General features: G+C 37.4%; 1 protein-coding gene across 1 annotated transcript in view; it reads left to right on the top strand.

The window, feature by feature from the left end:
* Positions 1-19,079, top strand: part of LOC126183676 (exosome complex exonuclease RRP44) — a 149,922-nt gene that overhangs the window by 116,766 nt on the left and 14,077 nt on the right. The window contains exons 16-17 of the mRNA XM_049925843.1: positions 4,879-5,031; positions 5,994-6,116. Coding sequence (XP_049781800.1) covers positions 4,879-5,031; positions 5,994-6,116 — 276 coding nt within the window. The remainder of the gene's footprint in view (positions 1-4,878; positions 5,032-5,993; positions 6,117-19,079) is intronic.

The raw sequence follows: 19,079 nt of genomic DNA, 5'->3' as shown, positions 1-19,079 counted from the left end.
ACAATATTTTCAGCTTAGTTTATGTGCCTTTTGGTTGCTCAACACCCCAGTATTTATATTGTACCCAGGACTTCCTGTTGTCATATTTATTGAAAAATAACTTTTGTGCTCATATTACCAGCTCATAATACTGCCTGTTCACTAAGATATAAGTAAAGGTAAAAAGCACACTTTGGAATGTAAATAACATGTTCTCAGGAATCCAGTTAAGTTATCTTTATGGGGACATACGAGTTCACTAAAGGTGAAGTCACAACAAAAAAATCATAGGGCTATACTCACTAAGCTAATGATGGATGAAGTCGAATATATCACCAGACACACTCTTGGAAACAAAACATATTAATCTTGTAAATTAGTTTTGGTTCAGTCAAACCTCTTTCCTGGCAACTGGTCCCTTTACTGTTTTTGGCAATAGGTAGCTCATTACTCTTTATGAACACTGCAGTTTTGATTGAATGGTGGATAGTAGCAGGCAAAAACTCTCAAAAAATGTTCATACATCTATTTTGGTTTTAGAAGTGTCTTGAAATCACATTTTCAGTACAATAATACATGATTCACAAAATACCATGGCGCCTCATATTTCATGGTACAAAAGTAAAATCTTATGCTGCCACAGACAGGGGGCTTCAAGATAAAAGTGTTGATTAGCCTTACAGTCTTGTGTTTTATCTTCTGTACATTCATTTGCTTATCAGTTCTCGCACAAAATATTACAATAAATTATGAAAATACAAATAAAACACTCAGAAGTTTTCCTCGTTGTTCTTGTCAGTGGCCATTTCCATTTGTTGAGAAAAATTGAAGCAAACAAAAGTGATTTTGGCACTCAGTTTGAATTACATTTGTACACTCTTTATAGCTACGAAAGCAGATGTACACAAGAGATTCAGCACCCCAGTTTGTAAGCTAAAAGTTGTTGCAACAAATGACCGACTGCAGAGTTGGCTACAACTTCTCAGGTTAAACAAATGTCCACCACTGCTACTGATTGTGATCCCTATTGACAGTCATTATAACGAATTTATGATGTCTGTACATTATTGAAAGAATAAAATAGCACAGAAAGTAAACAGTGTATTCTTTTCAGGAAGCAAGGACTGTTTAGATGTCATCTCTCATATCTCATTGTGTTACTGATGCACTAATCAGTGCCAGTTCTCAGGTTTTCAGTGTTGTACTTTACTTCACATCAGATTAATAACCTCTGCATATTACAGTTGATACTTGACAGTATTATGAAAAGGATAGTTGCACTCACCATATACTGCAGATGCTGAGTCACAGATAGGCACAACAAAAGACTGTCAAAGCTTTCGCCCAAACTGGCCTTCATTGGAAAGAGACAAAGAAACGCGCGTGCACGCGCGCACACACACACACACACACACACACACACATACACACACGAGCAAAATCTGTGGCTGCCAAGGCCAGGTAATTTAGCCTTCACAGCCAGAGACTCTGTGTGTGTGTGTGTGTGTGTGTGTGTGTGTGTGTGTGTGTGTGGGAGCACGCGCACGTGTGTTTTTAATTCTGATGAAGGTCTGTTTGGCTGAAAGATATTGCATCCCCCCCCCCCCCCTCCCCCTCCTTCTCCTCCAGTTTTTAACATCTACTCTTTTTTAAAGACATTCATACGTAATTACACCATTCATTCAAGTTTGCGGTTACTTTTTGCATAATAATATAGAAATTTCAAACAATGGAAAATCCAGAATGGAATGTAACAATACGAGAGAAGGAAAGTTGCTACACACCATATAGCGGAGACGCTGAGCCACAATAGGCACAATAAAAAGATGCACACAATCATAGCTTTCGGCCATTAAGGCCTTTGTCAGCAGTACACACACACACACACACACACACACACACACTCACGCAAGTGCAACTTGCACACACATCTGCAGTCTCAGAGAGCTGATGATTCATTGATGACATCTTTGCTATCTGGATTGAAGGTGAGGACACCGTATTCACATTCCTCCAGAACCTCAACAACTTCTCCCCCATTTGCTTCACCTGGTCCTACTCAACCCAACAAGCCACCTTCCTAGGTGTTGACCTCTGCCTCAGACCTCCGTCCATATCAAACCTACTAACCACCAGCAATACCTCCACTTCGACAGCTGCCACCCGTTTCATACCAAGAAGTCCCTTCCGTACAGCCTAGCCACCAGTGGTTGTCGCATCTGCAGTGATGAGCAGTCCCTCTCTAAATATACCGAGGGTCTCACTGAAGCCTTCACTGACCGTAATTATCCTCCCATCCTTGTACAAAAACAAATCTCCCGTGCCTTATCTTTCCAGTCTCCCACCACCTCCCAAAGTCCCACAGTCCGGCCACAGAGGAGCATTCCCCTCATAACTCAGTAGCATCCGGGACTGGAGCAACTGAATTACATTCTCCGCCAGGGTTTCGATTACCTCTCGTTGTACCCTGAAATGAGAAATGTCCTACCCACTATCCTTCCCAGCCCTCCTACCATGGTATTCTGCCGTCCACCGAACCTACACAATATACTTGTCCATCCTTACACAACCCCTGCTCCCAATCCCTTACCTCATGGCTCATACTGCTGTAAGAGACCTAGATCCAAGACCTGTCCCATACATCCTCCTACCACCACATACTCCAGTCCGGTCACCAACATTACATATCACATCGAAGGCTGGGCTGCCTGTGAAACCAGTCATTTGATCTACAAGCTAAGCTGCAACCACTGTGCTGCATTCTGTGTAGGCATGACAACCACAAGCTGTCTGTCCCCATGAACGGCCACCGACAAACTGTGGCCAAAAAACAAGTGGACCACCTTGTAGCTGAACACGCTGCCAAACATGATACCCCTCATCTCAGTGACTGCTTCGCAGCTTGTGCCATATGGATCCTTCCCACCAACACCAGCTTTTCTGAATTGCGCAGGTGGGAACTTTCCTTGCAATACATCCTACGTTCCCGTAACCCTCCTGGCCTCAACCTTTGTTAGTCACTGTCCTCAACCACCCAGCCCCCTCCCTGTTCCCATTCCAGCACTACACAGCCTTCATTTCACCACCACACCCAGTCTTTTAATTTCTTTTATTTTTATTTCTCTCCTTTCCGTTACTTACCCCTCCCCCCTCCGCACCTTCTCTCGTACCCTCCATCTAAACTGCAACACTTCACTGTCCGCCACTCCCACCATACTACCCCTCCCCCTCCCCGCCCCAGCCTCCTCCTTACCCCATCCCAGCCGCCACTCCCATTATGCACTGCTGCTGCTGCTCGCAGTGTAGTTTCAGCTCTCTGAGACTGCAGATGTGTGTGCAAGCAGCGCTTGTGTGTGTGTGTGTGTGTGTGTGTGTGTGTGTGTGTGTGTGTGTGTGTGTGTAATGTCGATAAAGGCCTTAATGGGCGAAAGCTATGATTGTGTGAATCTTTTTATTGTGCCTATCGCGGCTCAGCATCTCTGCTACATGGTGATTGATTAAATCACACACACACACACACACATATTGGTGCCTACCGGTACTTGGACTTTACAGTCTTGGCTTCAACTATCAGGCAGACCTTGATCTGTCTTTCCTGTAACAGCTAATTTTACATCCTGTACCCCATCCGTCCTCCCCATTGTTTCTGTACTTCCTCATCTGTTATAATGTTTATGGAAAGAAAATCTGTTGCCTCGCTTATTGTCGTACAAGGGTCATTTCAAAAGTCCTCTGAACTGTAAAATAGAATTGAAGAAAATAATTTATTTTAAAAAATACCTTTACAAGTATTTAATATAATCTCCATTCTTGCTTGCTTTAGGTTGTTTGTAATTGTAATCCCTAAGTATGTAGTTGAATTTACAGACTTCAGATTTGTGTGACTTATTGCATAATCGAAATTTAGCGGGTTTCTTTTAGTACTCATGTGAATAAATTCACACTTTTATTTAATAAGGGTCAATTGCCACTTTTTGGACCATACACATATCTTATCTAAATCATTTTTCAACTTGTTTTGGTGATTTGATGACTTTACAAGACGGTAAATGACAGCCTTATCTGCAAACAATGTAAGATGGCTACTCAGATTGTCTCATATGTTGTTAATATAGATCAGGTACAATAGAGGGCGTATAACACTACCTTGGGAAATGCCAGATATTACTTCTGTTTTAAAGGAAGGCCGAGTTGTCAGTTTATGATACAACTTTGATGAGACAGTGTTCAAAACACTGCAATGCCAGTTTGTGCACTTAATGACTAATAGAAAAGATTAGTGAGTTAATGGATAGACGTATAAGTGACAGATGTCCCAACTATAGTAACTGTGTACTGAACACCAAGGAGCCTTCCTTTAATATGATGTAATGGTATCTGTGACCTGAAGGTGTATGTTTCACTGAAATTGGTTGTCCATAAACAATTACACATTATGGCTGTATGTAGTATCTTTGTGCTGCCTTTCTTCAGAAACAGTTACCTTTCTTAGGTTGCTACCAATACAAGAATCAATGTTTGTTAGTCATCAATTTATACGAAAATTGCTGTTTCAATCTCCACATTTCACCTTTTGATTGTATTGGAAGGGAAGTTGTAGGAAGTGGACTCTTTTTGTCACTTGTCCAAACTTGGTTTCTAAAGGATATGTGTGTGTTATGCATAATTTTATGTCACCTCCTTTGTGTATATTACTGTCAAAACTACAAGACAGTGAAAATTATGGTACCTGCTTCTTTGTTTAGAATGTCACATTTACTACTTTTAATACATTAGTTTAATACATTACTTGTAGATTTTATTAAGATGCAATAGAACTTTCATTTATTTAATTTTTCATGTATCTATCGCTGTTGTGTTACATTGATTTTACTTTCAATGAATGTGATTTTACTACAGATTTTCTTCAGAGAAAGAGTGCAAGATGAACAAGGCTACATCTTGTATGTGAGGAAAAATGCATTGCAAGTATTAATACCCAAATATGGATTTGAAGGAACAGTGTACCTGTTAGACAAAGACATGCCAGTGAAATTTGTGTATGACAGAGAGGTAAGAATAAGTTTTCACGTGTACTTGGGTGTTTCAGTAAATTACATCACACATACTGTATAGGGAAACATATATTTCATACTGGTTACAAGTAATCATGAGTTGAGTAAAATAGACTGTCAGTTTAACTGTAGTAGTCCCTGCTATAGATGGTAAACACATTTCAAATATTTATATTAAGCATTATTACATTTTCTTTAGTTCATTAAAGAAGTCTTATTTACTCACCTTTAGTTATGGAAAAGAAAAACTTTTTTTCGAGGATTGAAGGAAGACACAGAACATAAGAAACTCTGAAAGATGAGTCCATCAGAGTGTGAACCAATGAGAGAGTGAAATGAATTTGGTGGAGAACACCAGACACAATTACAATATGAGAGTGGCAGGAGTAATGATAGTTGTAATACTTGTGATATCGACTAGTGGTATTTTACGTAATCTACAGGTGCTTTAGGTTGATCTAAATGAACCTCTCATTCACTAGCCAGAAAATCCGCTGCTTGTAAAAAGCTGATGCTGCTCCAGTTACACTATTTGGTTTTTGTTTACCTACTAGTACACACTTTACATGTAAATAATTGTACTAATAAAAATTTTATTTTTTATTATTCTAAATAATTTAGGAGTGAAGGAGACCACTTACCAAATACAAGAAGCATTGAGTCATTGGCACTGTGTCTAGCCAGCACAATGTATGGGCACAGGTATGTGTGTGTGTGTGTGTGTGTGTGTGTGTGTGTGTGTGTGCGTGTGCGTGTGTGCGTGCATTCGTGTGTGTTTTCTAGCTCATCAGAAGATTTCTCCTGACAGCTGGCAGATTTTCATTCTCTTTTGTATTTTGTATATGCCTGTTGACTACTCAATGCTTCTGCAATTCAGTGAGTGGTCTTCTTACTTAAAGTCTGCCAGAACTTTCCTTACCATATTTTTTACTATGCTTTCCATCAAATATCTTTTTACAGTTGCAGACCCAAACATGGAAACATATCACTTTCAAGATATTTGACCCAGTAACTGTACGACTGAGTCTTGATAGATCAAATGTACAGCATGAAAAACTGGTAATGAAGCTTGTGGAACCTTATGTAAGTAAAGTAACTCAAGGATAATTTTCTCCTAAATCCATCATAATTCATTCATTGGTCCAAAATACTGATGTTATGGGGTATATTTTGCACGATAGCACTTCATATGAATTTTGTCTCTCTCTCTCTCTCTCTCTCTCTCTCTCTTTTGTATATGTGTGTGTGTGTGTGTGTGTGTGTGTGTGTGAGAGAGAGAGAGAGAGAGAGAGAGAGAGAGAGAGAGAACAATAGCATCAAGATTAATATCAAAAGTCCACAATGCAAGATGAATATAACTGGTCACATGTGTCTGTCATGTGCTCTTTGAAAGTGATGAGTGTGTTCACGTAGCAGTTTGCTGTGCAGGTTTATCTGTATGTAAACAAAAATAATGTTTTAATTCAAATAGTAAATTTATTATCAGACCTGCCAGTAACTTCATTCTTAATGTTTTCAGAGGTGTAAATGTGGGCCATTCTGAAATTGAGGCAGTAAAATGTATTATGTTGTAAATAATAAATTTATTCCATTTTATTCCCATTATTATTATGTTGCAAATGTAAGCATTTTGAAGACTGATACTATAGTTCCCACTTGTGTTTTAAAAGCTAAGTTAAATGTTCTCAATTCAACAATGTTTTGTATGAGCCATTGCTTGTGTGTGAAACAATGTTGTAATAGAATACTACCAGTCTGATCTGGAATGCGAGTTCATAAGCAATATATGCTCTAAATGCATCTAAATTTACTGGTAATTTGTATTAAAAAAGAGAGATTGATAGAAAGAGAAGAAGTGGAAGAAATGTGGACCAGCTACAAAAGCAGCAGTCAAGCAACACTGCATTTCCATCTGAGGAGACTCAGTTGTATGGCACATAACTTTTGCTTCTACAGGTGATTTTGTGTTAGCCAGCATTCCATCTTGAAATCCAATGTCATAACTTAATAACATCAGCTTCATAAGCTCCATTCTGGAATTAGCAGGTTCTTCTCAAATGAACTTTACTTTGCATTGTGGCCAAAGTTTGAATAATGTAGCCACACCCTGAACAACTGTGTGAAAAGTTAACACACACTTTCTTTACATAGTTCCTGCTACCTGTTCAATATCTCCTCAGTTTCAGTAGACTTTGCACCATAGTTTTCTGCACAAAGCAGTGTTAGGTCATCATTACTTATCCTTTGTGATTTGACTCTTGTCTTTCATAATTATCCATATGGAAAAAATTTTTGCAGTCATATGGAATTATTAAATCACTGAATGGATCTTATATAAACCATTCTACCAGCTTTTGAGATATCACAGTTTGTGAAGCATATACTTCTGTCAAGACTGCAAATACCTTTCCGTGCTTCATTTCTTCATCCAAGGCATATATTCAGCCATCTACAAGGCTTGTTTTCCATTTGTGTTTTCCTTATGTTTCATTCCTCTTATTGTTTGTCAGCAGTATGTTCATAATTTGCCTTGTTGGAATAGGTTTATTGTTTTTATTGCTTTGTGTGTATGTGTGGGAGAGGGGCGGGGGGGGGGGGGGGCAGGCACAGGCAGATGTGCCTGTTGTGTGTGCACACATTTGGTTGTGCTCATTGTGCTCATATAGGACACAGACTATCTGTTGTGACTTATTTGTTGTTGAAAGACAAGAAGTGTTTCAGAACAAAAATAGTCTCGGTTGCAAAATTATTTTAATGTGAATAATGCCCCAAAAGGGTGAAACAGGATACGGACATAAATAATTTTGCAACTCAGACTTTGTTCAAAAACACTTTTAAACAGGTTGCTGTAACAGCTTGGCACAATGGAATGGGAAAATTTTTAAGGCAAGAAGTCATATTTGGCAGAGGAGAACATTTGAATAAGTGCCATAACTGTACATAATTAACTGGAAGGACCAGTGAAGGGGTTGAAATCTTCAAAATTGCACTATAATTTACCATTTTATATAAACAGACAGTTCTGTTCAGACAAAGAGCAAAAAAGTAAGGTAATACCCAATTATTGTGGAGTTACACAGCACTGTTAACTTCAGTAAGATTGTTATCACATGCAAGGACCTAATAAGGATATGTACAGTTGAATTGTGAAAGAATAGGAAAGTGAAAGAATGAGCACACACAAAATATCATCAAAAGTGACAGTGGTGAAATTGTCAGGGCGGAGGGGGAGGGGGGGAGAGGAGAGGAATCATTGGGTTTGGCACTACCTTTAAATCACTGGTTATGTCTGAAGTATAAAGTTATCCATCTTGAAGCTGTATCAAGCATTGCTTTCAGCATCTGTATCAAGCATTGCTTTAGTCATCAGAAGTAAGGACTTACCATACTGGCATGTAAATAACAAGTGACTTTTAGAAATTGCACATGAACAAAGCTCAAGTTGTTCATCAGGTCTTCATGCACAGTTTAAGAAATTGTGCAGCATGAATTAGAGGGTATTAAGTTTTTCAGTAAGAAAATGATATGTAAGAACTCAGGGTAATGAATTGTGTATCCTATGCAGAGGCTTAAAATATTTATTAACTGATGAAGCCTCCACACTTTCTACTGAAGAAGAGCATGGAAAAGTCTTGGAATGTAAGGCTTCAATTTCTGAGCCCACTGAATTCTATGAACACTGCATTTGCAGGTCACAATCTCACGAGAGCATTGCCTTGCAGATTTATTTGGGATTGTGTGTATGCCTGGATCACTGCATCAATCCTTTCATTGTCTGCTGAACATCTCTTTCTCCCGCAATTTCCCTTCTTCAAATCTTGTACTGTTCCTCTGATTTCAGATTCTTTCAATTATCGCCCCTGATGGTGTTGATGTTCCATGTTCAGCCCTCCAACATCATCATACCTCACTCACATTCTCTGTTTTCCATTAACACTAGCATTCATTCCTGTTGAGCCAACAATAACACCATTTTTACTATCATGAAACAAAAGAAAGTGTTGTAAAGTATTTCATTGCCTTCTGAATAATTACCCACAAAATCTGCATTCCTATCTCCTTTAATTAAAGAGATATTCAGTTTCAAAAAATGTATACATTATTTTAGGACACCCTGTATTTGTTCCAGCAAGTTGAATTCTTATTTTAAACTGCATCTGTTGCACGAATTGGCATTAGAATGTATTAACTTTAGATTTCGTCAGCTTTCATCACTAACTTTTGGATATAGAAACATCTTTTTAAATACATGGAACATTTGATTGGGTTGCATTCAGTACTTACTTTATGAATCAAGATGATTTTCACTCAACAAAACAGTAATTATTCAATATAAAGCACCACACTTGAGTGAGATGGGTTTCATAAAATTAGAAATTTAACTTTCTTATACTGACTCCCAAATAATGTGTCTGTTGACTGCACAACACAGACAATAAAAATTACTCAAGTCCTTAGTTGCTTCAGTGAGCAGTTAATTGGTCTTTGTTGGTTACGCTGCATAATTTCACACATTAAATATTTGGCTGCATAGAACAGCTTCTGAATCCTTTGTACAAATAGTCAGCTACCCGCCACAAGACGTATTATGGCATCCATTTCACAGCTGCTATACTACCTTTTCTTCTTCTTCTTCTTCTTCTTCTTCTCCTTCTTCACAGATGGATCACTTAGGACCACGCGTAATCAACATTTGTTGGCCTTTCTTTTTGCCCAGTATTCCTTCATACACAACGAATGGGCTAGTTTTCGTTGCGCAGACCGTGTATGTCGGTTAGTTTTTCTCCCTTCTTCCTCAAAACCCCGTATGTTTGTGATTTTTCTGATTTCATTTCTGTCGTGTAGATTTGGAGACCCTAATTCTCTCAGGTCTTTTTCCATCTGTTTGTACCAGTTCAGTCTTGTAGTTTTGTTATTTAAAAATGTATGGATTTTGTGTGTTAACCTGTTTGAGTCCATTCTTTCTAAATGCCCTTTGAATTGGATTCTTCTCATGCGCATTGTGTCTGTTATTTTGGAGATATTTTTATATATTTCTGAATTGGGTTTTGGATAATGCACACCATCTTTAGTTCTTGGTCCTAAGATTTTCCACTTCTAATTCCCCTTTTAGTGTTCTGTGTTGAAGATTTAGTGTCACAGATGTGTAGAGAGCTTCGGGTTTCATTACTGTTGTGTAGTGTCTTATTTTGCAATTCCACAAGAGAATCTTTTTGTTGTAAACGTTTTTGGTTAGCTGAAATGCCGTCTCCATTTTCTGGACTCTTGATCTGACATATTCCTTTTCGTTACAATTTTCTGCAATCCATTCACCTAAATATTTAAATTCTTTCACTCGAGAGATGTAGTTATTACCAATTTTGAGATCAGAAGGTGCATCTTTGATGTCAGTCATAAATTTTGTTTTTTCAAATGAAATTTCTAATTCTATTTTTGCTGCCTGCTCTTGTAATAATTCTAGCTGTTTCTGTGCATCGGTAATGTCTTGGGCAATCAGTGCCATGTTGTCAGCAAATGCTAAACAATCTATTTCCTTACATTTTGGTCCCAATATGTGTGCTGGTGCACCTGCTTTTCTCCATTCTTGAACAACTTTTTCATGATAACTGGGGACAGTCCATCCCCTTGTCATACTCCTGTGTCTATTTCAAATTCTGTGCTCAATTCTCCCATAAATTTTACTTGGGATTTGGTCTCCGCGAGTGTTTCTTTTATGATGTTTGTTGTCTTTTGATCGAGTCCAAATTCTGCTAACACTTCAAAAACGGATTCTTGGTCTATACTGCCATATGCTTTTTTAAAGTCAACAAACATGATGACATAACTTTTGTTTGAAGTACTATACAGATATTTCATCGCGTTTTTCAAATTAAGGATTTGTTCTATGCATGATCGACCTTTTCTGAATACACCTTGGTATTCGCGTAATTTTGAATCCAACTGAGGTTCTGCTCAGTTTAGTAGGACTTTAGACAGAATTTTGTATGTTATTGACAATAAGGAGATTCCACGATAGTTGTTGAGGTCTGTTTTACTTCCCTTTTTGTACAGAGGATGTATGATTGCTGTCTTCCAATCTGTGGGGATTTTTTCAGTTTTCCAGATTTGATCTACAATTTCTTTGAGTTTTGCAATATGATTTTCTCCTGCATTTTTCCAGTGATTTGATCTTCTCCTGATGCTTTGTTATTTTTCAGGGACTGAATTATCTCTTTAATCTCGTATAAACTTGGTGGCTTTGAGTCTGGGTTTCATTGTGTATGACGGAACTCAAATTTTTCTGCAGGCTTTCCACAATTCAGTAATTTAGAAAGGTATTTTGCAAGAATTTCACAGTTTTTGGCGTTGGTATGGGCAATTTCTCCATGTTCCTTTTTGAATTGGAGTGATGGAGGAGAATATTTTGTTAATTTTTGTTTGAATACTCTGTAGAAATTTCGAGAATTTTTTTTCTTGAAATCATCTTCTATATCTTGCAATTTTTTGTCTTCGTGTTGTTTACAGACTATTCGTATTGCTTTTGTGACTGTTTTCCTGGTATCTTTGAGATCTTCCAGGGTCTTTTGATTTTTGTTCCACAACCAATTTTGCCATGCCTGTTGTCTGAGATTTATCTGTTGGTCACACTCATTTGTCCACCATGGGTGTTTACATGTTCTTGTTTGCAGTGCTACAGTTTCAGCTGCTTTTAAAAGTCCTGCTTGCAGTTGTTGCCAATTTTGTGGTTTTAAATTTTGTGTTTCTTTTGTAGATGGTTCATACCATTTATCTTTTGTACATCATCTTTATGTTGTGGAGATTTCTTAGTGAATTTTCTTTTTTCTGGAATGACATCTAGGGAGAATTTTGTTGGGTAATGGTCGGAATCTAGGTCTAGTCTGTTAAGGACTTTAAGTTTCATGATTTCTACTGTATTTATGTGGGAGCTCATTACATGATCCAACTGATATTCACCTAATAATGGATTAGGTGAGATCCAACTTTTGGTTTTCAAGGCTCTTTTCTTGAAAAACGTCAATTTGAAAAATGGGTCGTGGCTTTTGCAGATTTCAATGAGTCGTGTGCCATTCCGGTTGGTCTGTGTATGTCCTGACCATTTACCTAGTCAATATCGATATTTCTTTTCTTTACCAATTTGTGCATTGAAATCACTCATAAACATTTTGACATGGTTATTTGGGATTTTTTGGAGAATATTATCTAATTGGTTCCAAGATTCTTCTACTTCTTCTACTTTGTTTTTGTTAGTGATGTTAGTTGTTGCATGTCCATTGAGTAGAGTGTATATCTTATTAGCTGATTTTATTTTCATCGTGGAGAGCTGACCCGAGTAAGATTTGAAAGTTGTGATTGAATCAAGTATTGATTTATCTACTATAAATCCAGTTCCAAAGTGTGGACAGTTTGACATGGCTTGTTTTTCAGGTTTTCCTTTGTATATCCTGTATCCTTCTGAATCAAAAAGATTTTCATCTGTATATCGTGATTCCTGAAATGCGATAAATTTGATTTTACGTTCTCTGGATTTGTCCAGGATGTTTTTTAGATTTCCCATTTTTAAGAGAGAATTTACATTAAATGTCATTAGCCAAATTCTTGATTTTGGTTTGATTTTGTTATTACAGGGTTTTGACGCACTCCGATTTACCTCCATGCACATTTCTGTGATCTCCCCAGAATCCGAATAGACCACTTGCGGTTTTTCAACCGTGGGATTTGACCCACTGGGGTAATTTGTCTTTGAAGGTGCTGTATCCATGATGATTTATTTGGACTGAGTTTGTGTCTGAAACTGAGATTTCAGTCTGGTTAAGCCCAGAGTTACACTTCTGAGTTTTATAGATCAGCCGACACTTAACATGTGGAACAGACGCTGTAGGGGTTCCGCCACTAAACTGTGGAACCGTCGTGCCCTTCATTTTTGGAACATTTACCGAGGCTGTCCCATCTGCCAGTGGCGCGAATATAGCATATATTTTTTTGGAGGGGGCGAGATTAATGTAAAGATAAGTTAAGTAATTTTAAGTAGACACCTCATGATATTTTGTATCAGTTTTGCTACTCGTATTCAGAGAATAATTTGCGCTGAAAGCTCCTTTTACTTTACCGAGATCAAGCTTTTTTATTGTTGACGTTAAAGCATAAAAAATATAGGTATTTTTTTAAAAAGCAAATGATGAAAAGATCTCAGTTATTATTGCCTCGCTATGATGGTTGTCCAGTGGCTCACTTTGCTTCCTCTCTGCTTGTATAATTACAAGATGCTGACTAGCACGACAGTGTCCAATTCAATAATGTACCACACACTGTCATGGTAGTCAACATCTTGTGATTATAACAATGTTGAGGAAACAAAACAAGTCACTGGAGAACCAACATAGCAAGGCAATAATAATATATTTCAAACATTAGTCAAGATTTCAATAATGTCTCATCTGCAAACACTTATCCAAATTAAAAGAGTGAAAATGTGATTGTGATTATCGTGTTTGGAGTGATTCTAGCTATAGATATTGGTTTGTTCTGTCATGTATATATAAATTGCCAACAGCCCTCGTTTTTTCTTTTTGTGTATACATGCATGTGTGTTTGCCAACAATAATTTAAAAGACTGTTTTGAGTAGGTATTATTCTGGAGAGACCTTACAAGAATGTTTATTAAATTGACTGTTTAACAAACCACAATGAAACAAAATTTGTTTTATTTATTGTTTATCAAACTTACAATTAAAATAATATTTAAAATTAAAAATGAACTTCACTTTTTATATAGAAGCATGTTTACAAAACAAAGTCCAGGTTTCTTGGTACACTTGCAAACTTATCAAGAACCTCATCACCACTGACTATAATGTCTCTGTGGATAGAAAGTAAAGCAAACCCGTTAAGCCTGCTTTCAGATATACTATTCCTTAGGTAAGTCTTCAGTCGGGAGAAAGTTTGCTCTATAGTTGTGACAGAAATGGGAAGAACTGCGAGTAATTTCAGAAGGGTATAAATGTTGGGGAAGAAGTCTTGTCACATTTTTCAAGAGAACTCATAGCTGTTTTTGGAAGATTTGAAGGATTTTCCTGACTCCACTTTTCTTTCCACAACACAAACTCACTTTGCACAATCTCTTTATGTGACAAATCTTCTTCATAGAAATTAAAATCAGCATCCAATGAACTGAAATCTGTTGTGATACACAACTGTGGAAGGATGTTTTGTAAGGATGCAACTGTTTCCTTGTGAGGATCAAAACGTTCTTTAAGTGAGTTACAAAAATGGTCCAGGTATTGCACATAAATAGCTTGTCGATAGTATTATTCTGTGGTGTAAGGGATGTTGCTACATGCTAATTGAAGGTGGCAAATTGTTGGAATCTCTTCCTTAATGTCAAGTTTGTCTTGAATTCATTATAGAAGGGTTTAAATAAGTCAACTGCATTTGCCCTCTCTTTTGACAGAAGGTGTAAGATACTCGTAACATTAGTCAAGGTCTGTGGAAGATCAATACTAAACAAAAAGATTAACAAGAAACGCAAATTGACTGATAGCACTACTTGAGTGTGAACCTTGGATGCCATGTCACTTAATTTCTCTTCTGTATTACAAAGGGAGAGGAAGGTAGGCTCCAAAATGTCTTTAAATAAAAGTACTGAGTTGTGCCTTTCTGCCCATCCAGTTCACACATTGAAAGAAGTTTCTTTTTCTTTTGTTCTGGACAACATTAAGAAACCATTGATATCAATATTTCTGTTCTTTTGGCTGACAAATGAAAGAATCCACAGACTTCTTTTATGACACCTATACAGTTTCTTATAGAAGGTATTTTACTCGCATCTGACACACACAAATTTAGAGTGTGTGAAGAACAGTGCATATACAGGGCCAACGGTAGCTTTTCTCTGATGGAAGATGTACTCCTCTGAATTGCCCACTCATCGTGGCAGTGCCATCGTACTCTTGGCCTCTCATTTTGTTTAGGTCAAGCCCTAATGTTGATAAGGTCTTCAGTATTGTGTTAGCCAAACCTGCTCCAGTGACGTCATAAACAAGGAAAGATGCCAGAAAATCTTACCTGATTTTGAAAGTTTGCTGCTCCTGTGCATAACGTACACAGAGAGAATATTGTTCAATTTGATGGAAGTCAGAGGCTTCAACTGCTAAAACAGAACAAAAAACATACTTTCTGATGTTTTCTACAATTTTTAATTGTATTAAGTGACCAAATGTGTTAATAAGTTTGTTTTGAATGAAAGAACTTGTGTACATCATCTTCCCACCACTAGCCGTTAATTGGTGTTTAAGAATATTGTCTCCACTGTTGGCTCTATATCTTAACAGTGATCGAAAATTGCTATCATTTTCATCTGGTTCTTCAAGGTTTATTCACCCAGAGTCATGATGACCCTTTTGAGCTACTTACTGCCTCCCACAAAATTGGATTGTTTGTATTATGGGATTAGCAATTTTTTATTATTCTCACTATCCAGTCTTCTTTGTTATTTACTTGATTGATAATACTTTCAGCTTTTCTGTTAACTATAACTTTTGTGTTTTCAGCAATCAAAACATATTTCTTGTGATATGATAAGTTCTCATGTTGCTAAATATTTTCATGGCTTTCTGAAATTGGTAAAAGCCTGAGCAACCAACGCCCCTGCTACTTGTTGATCTCCTTTCCCTACATTTTCAGGATGGGAAAATAACAAGCAGTACTTGCAAAAACATCAAAAATTTTCCACTGAATAAGCTAACCACATAAATTCTTCTAGCCACTTCGTTTGAAAAGATCTAGTATGGTTTGGACAAGTAATGGAGGGAAATTTGTACCCAGGCTCGGGTTTACAAATATCTTCTAACAAAAAATTCTTTTTCCGTTTGTGAAAGACTGAATGCATTTGTTTTGACTATAGTTTCCAATATCATAAATATTTTTCCTTACTTGATCAGGCCCACTATCCTCCATAAATGAAACCACAGTAATTGAGCTTGAAGTAACAACATCACAAGAAGCAATTCTACTAACTCAGCTGACTTAAAAATCGATACCGTCTAGCCCACTTGCTCTTTGTCCTTTCGTAACACTTTTGTAACCGACTTCAGGAGTCTCTCCAACAGGCTTATAGACACATGGTTTTTTGGTGAAAAAGGTTTGAATAGAAGCTTGCCTCTGCATTACAATTCTGGTTCACTTATGGCCAACTTCAGTACACTGAAAAGTACGTAAACATTAACACTTAAAACACCACCATACTTCAGTACAAGTACAACGGATGTCAAACAACCAATAACCTACAACAATGAAATATAGATTGTATTGTTGATGTCTGGCTTGGAGAACTTGGCTCCTGCTGCTGTTCGGTAATTGTTGGTAACCGTCAGCATTGAGACAAATGCCAACATATATGCAATGACAATGGATAGTGCTACATAACAAGAGGCCATTATATCATTATGTTTGTTCACACCATGACAATCATTACATTTGAACATGATGTCTTTGTAATGCACCGTTACGAAACATTATTACTTCCATGGCATTCCTACTTTAGCAAATAATTGATATGACATGAGAAGTTCACAAGCATTACGAAGTGCTGTCACCCTGCAACATTCCTTACCTAGTGTGTGCTGTTACAATCCGTTTTCTGTTCCTCTATTAATTTACCTATTGAAAGTTATGTGATATGTTTTATAGTGGCCAGTGTATTGAATACATACTATACATTTATAAATAAACTAAAACCTTACACAGCAGAAGTTTGTGTTTGTGTGTGGACATATTTCAGCTAACAGAACTTAATCACAAAACTTTTTGTCTCAATCATAGCTTCAGCTGAGATGAGGCTAAGATAAACGAAACTTGAACAGGACCTCTTAAAACCTCTTTCAGGAATTTCTTGTGGGTAAAGACAAGTAACGTGTTTCAGATGATGTATATTGATAAAAAATTGTTTTTGAATTGGAGCAAAATGGAATTGACGTGATTTAAGGAGTATTTTGTTATGCACTCATGGTATGATACTGTTTTTTAAATTCATTATACAATCATGCTTCGTACAAAAACAGCTGAATGATGAGAAACAGGTATCTGTCACATCAACTTACAGAAGGTTGATGGAAGCTAGCATGAATGCTACACCATTTTCTGAGACAGAACAGACACTGAAAGGAACAGAAAAGAACACGAGCAGAGACGGATAGTGTGAATTGGTCTGTGTTCCGAACATAGTATAATTGCCCCCATATGTGTAGTTGGCTGGATAGGAGCCCAACTTGGACCAAATTAACACAAACTGGCACAAACTTCACACCACTAACACCTTAGTCCCCTCACCAATACAGGGAAGTATGACTGTTTACCATGGTGATACCTTCATGCATCATTCATTAACATAATTCAGATACCACACTTATCTTTTTCTTTATATTTTTTTTTGGGGGGGGGGTGCATTGCTCCACCCCCCACCCCCTCTTAAATATGCCCCTGCCATCTGCTCACAAATGTTCATAAAAGCAGCCTTTCACTAGTACTCACAAAGAATGACTAATGAAAAGGTTGGATTGTATTGCATCCTTTGTCTGCAGTAAGTACCCTAACTTACGTAATAGCTATTTCCTTATAGCTGCTACTCACTCTATATACATTTTGACAGTAACATTTAATAATTTGTTTTTCATATGACATAATTTACATATTAAACATTTTTAGATGTTAATGACTATTGTATAAAACATAATAAACAACACATTTGTTTACTCATATTGTTGACACTAGGTAACAGTATCTTGCAGTTCTGCATTAGTGTGTCGTTAATTTGCACCGCTGCCACTGGATGCAGTGAGCATCACATGACTAACAACCATACTGGCCTCTCCCTTGTGGCAGACTGTTAACGTCACTGGTGCATGTTGCAGCTCATAAAAAATGAAAATTGATTTTGACAAATTGGTATCAGTGATAATACATGTATCGTTCAACTCATATGAGATTTCATTTCAGTCAGCAGGGGCTTGCTGAACTCAGTGTCACACAGCCCACAGGAGTGTTAATCCAAGGCTGGTCACGGTGTTGTAAAAACTCCACAAAAAACACATTTTTGTATGTAGTTGCTACTCCTATTTCATCCAGGTCACCCCTAATGCTGTAATTACTGTCTGCAGCAAAGATGTTTCCTGCTCCACCTACTAAAATAACCTGATCCTTTTTGCTAAAATCTTTGTACAAATTCCTTATGTCCCCTGTCAGCTGGCTAATGTGCTAGCACTTGGCTTCACAATACTTGTGACCTAATAACCTGTTCCTAATATGTCCTGTATCATCTGGCCTACACCACTCCCAAGGCTATTGCCTAACAGCAAGACTTTTTTCCTCCGACTCTATTTTGGTATCGAACTACACTTAGCTTCTTTGCAAGAAGTCTGCTTCACCCTACTGTGACCTACAGTTTGTGAGGTTCTTCCCCTACTACTTCAGGTAACAAGTCAAATTTATTCAATACTGTAAGCTCAAATGTAGGGGGAGGAGTTGAAAAGTTGTCTCCCTTTCACTTATTGCTTGTTATCTTTACCCATCCCACGATCTTTTTCACCCTTCAACTTATCTAGTTCCAATTTTGCATATTGTAATTCAGCCTGAAAGGCATAAACCTTTGCCTCCTGTTCAACATTTCTCTTGTCTTTTTTTACAGAGCCTACTGTTCTGTGGGAGAGCCACTCTGAGTTTCCCATTCAGTTCCCTCTACAGTCACCGTCAAGGAACTCCAACCCACTATCCACACATACTGCTCCTTCTCTGACTATCCTATGTCAACAGCCACATTTATCACACATTGTAACATAGATTACAAGCTTAAAAATAGAATTAAATCACTTAACAAACTTTACACTGCACAAATTTTCATTATTTATGAGCCACAAAAATTAGGCCTATAGATTAGCTTTTCATATGTATGGTGTAACTTAACAAGATAACTATTTTTGCTTAGAAGAAGAACTCAGCACTCATTTAATTGCAGTATCTGCTAATTTACTTATTTACAATGGAATGTAACCTTAA

This window comes from Schistocerca cancellata, chromosome 1, assembly GCF_023864275.1.
Source record: "Schistocerca cancellata isolate TAMUIC-IGC-003103 chromosome 1, iqSchCanc2.1, whole genome shotgun sequence".
NCBI classification, from domain to species: domain Eukaryota; kingdom Metazoa; phylum Arthropoda; class Insecta; order Orthoptera; family Acrididae; genus Schistocerca; species Schistocerca cancellata.
This window is presented reverse-complemented; position numbering and strand designations above follow the sequence as displayed.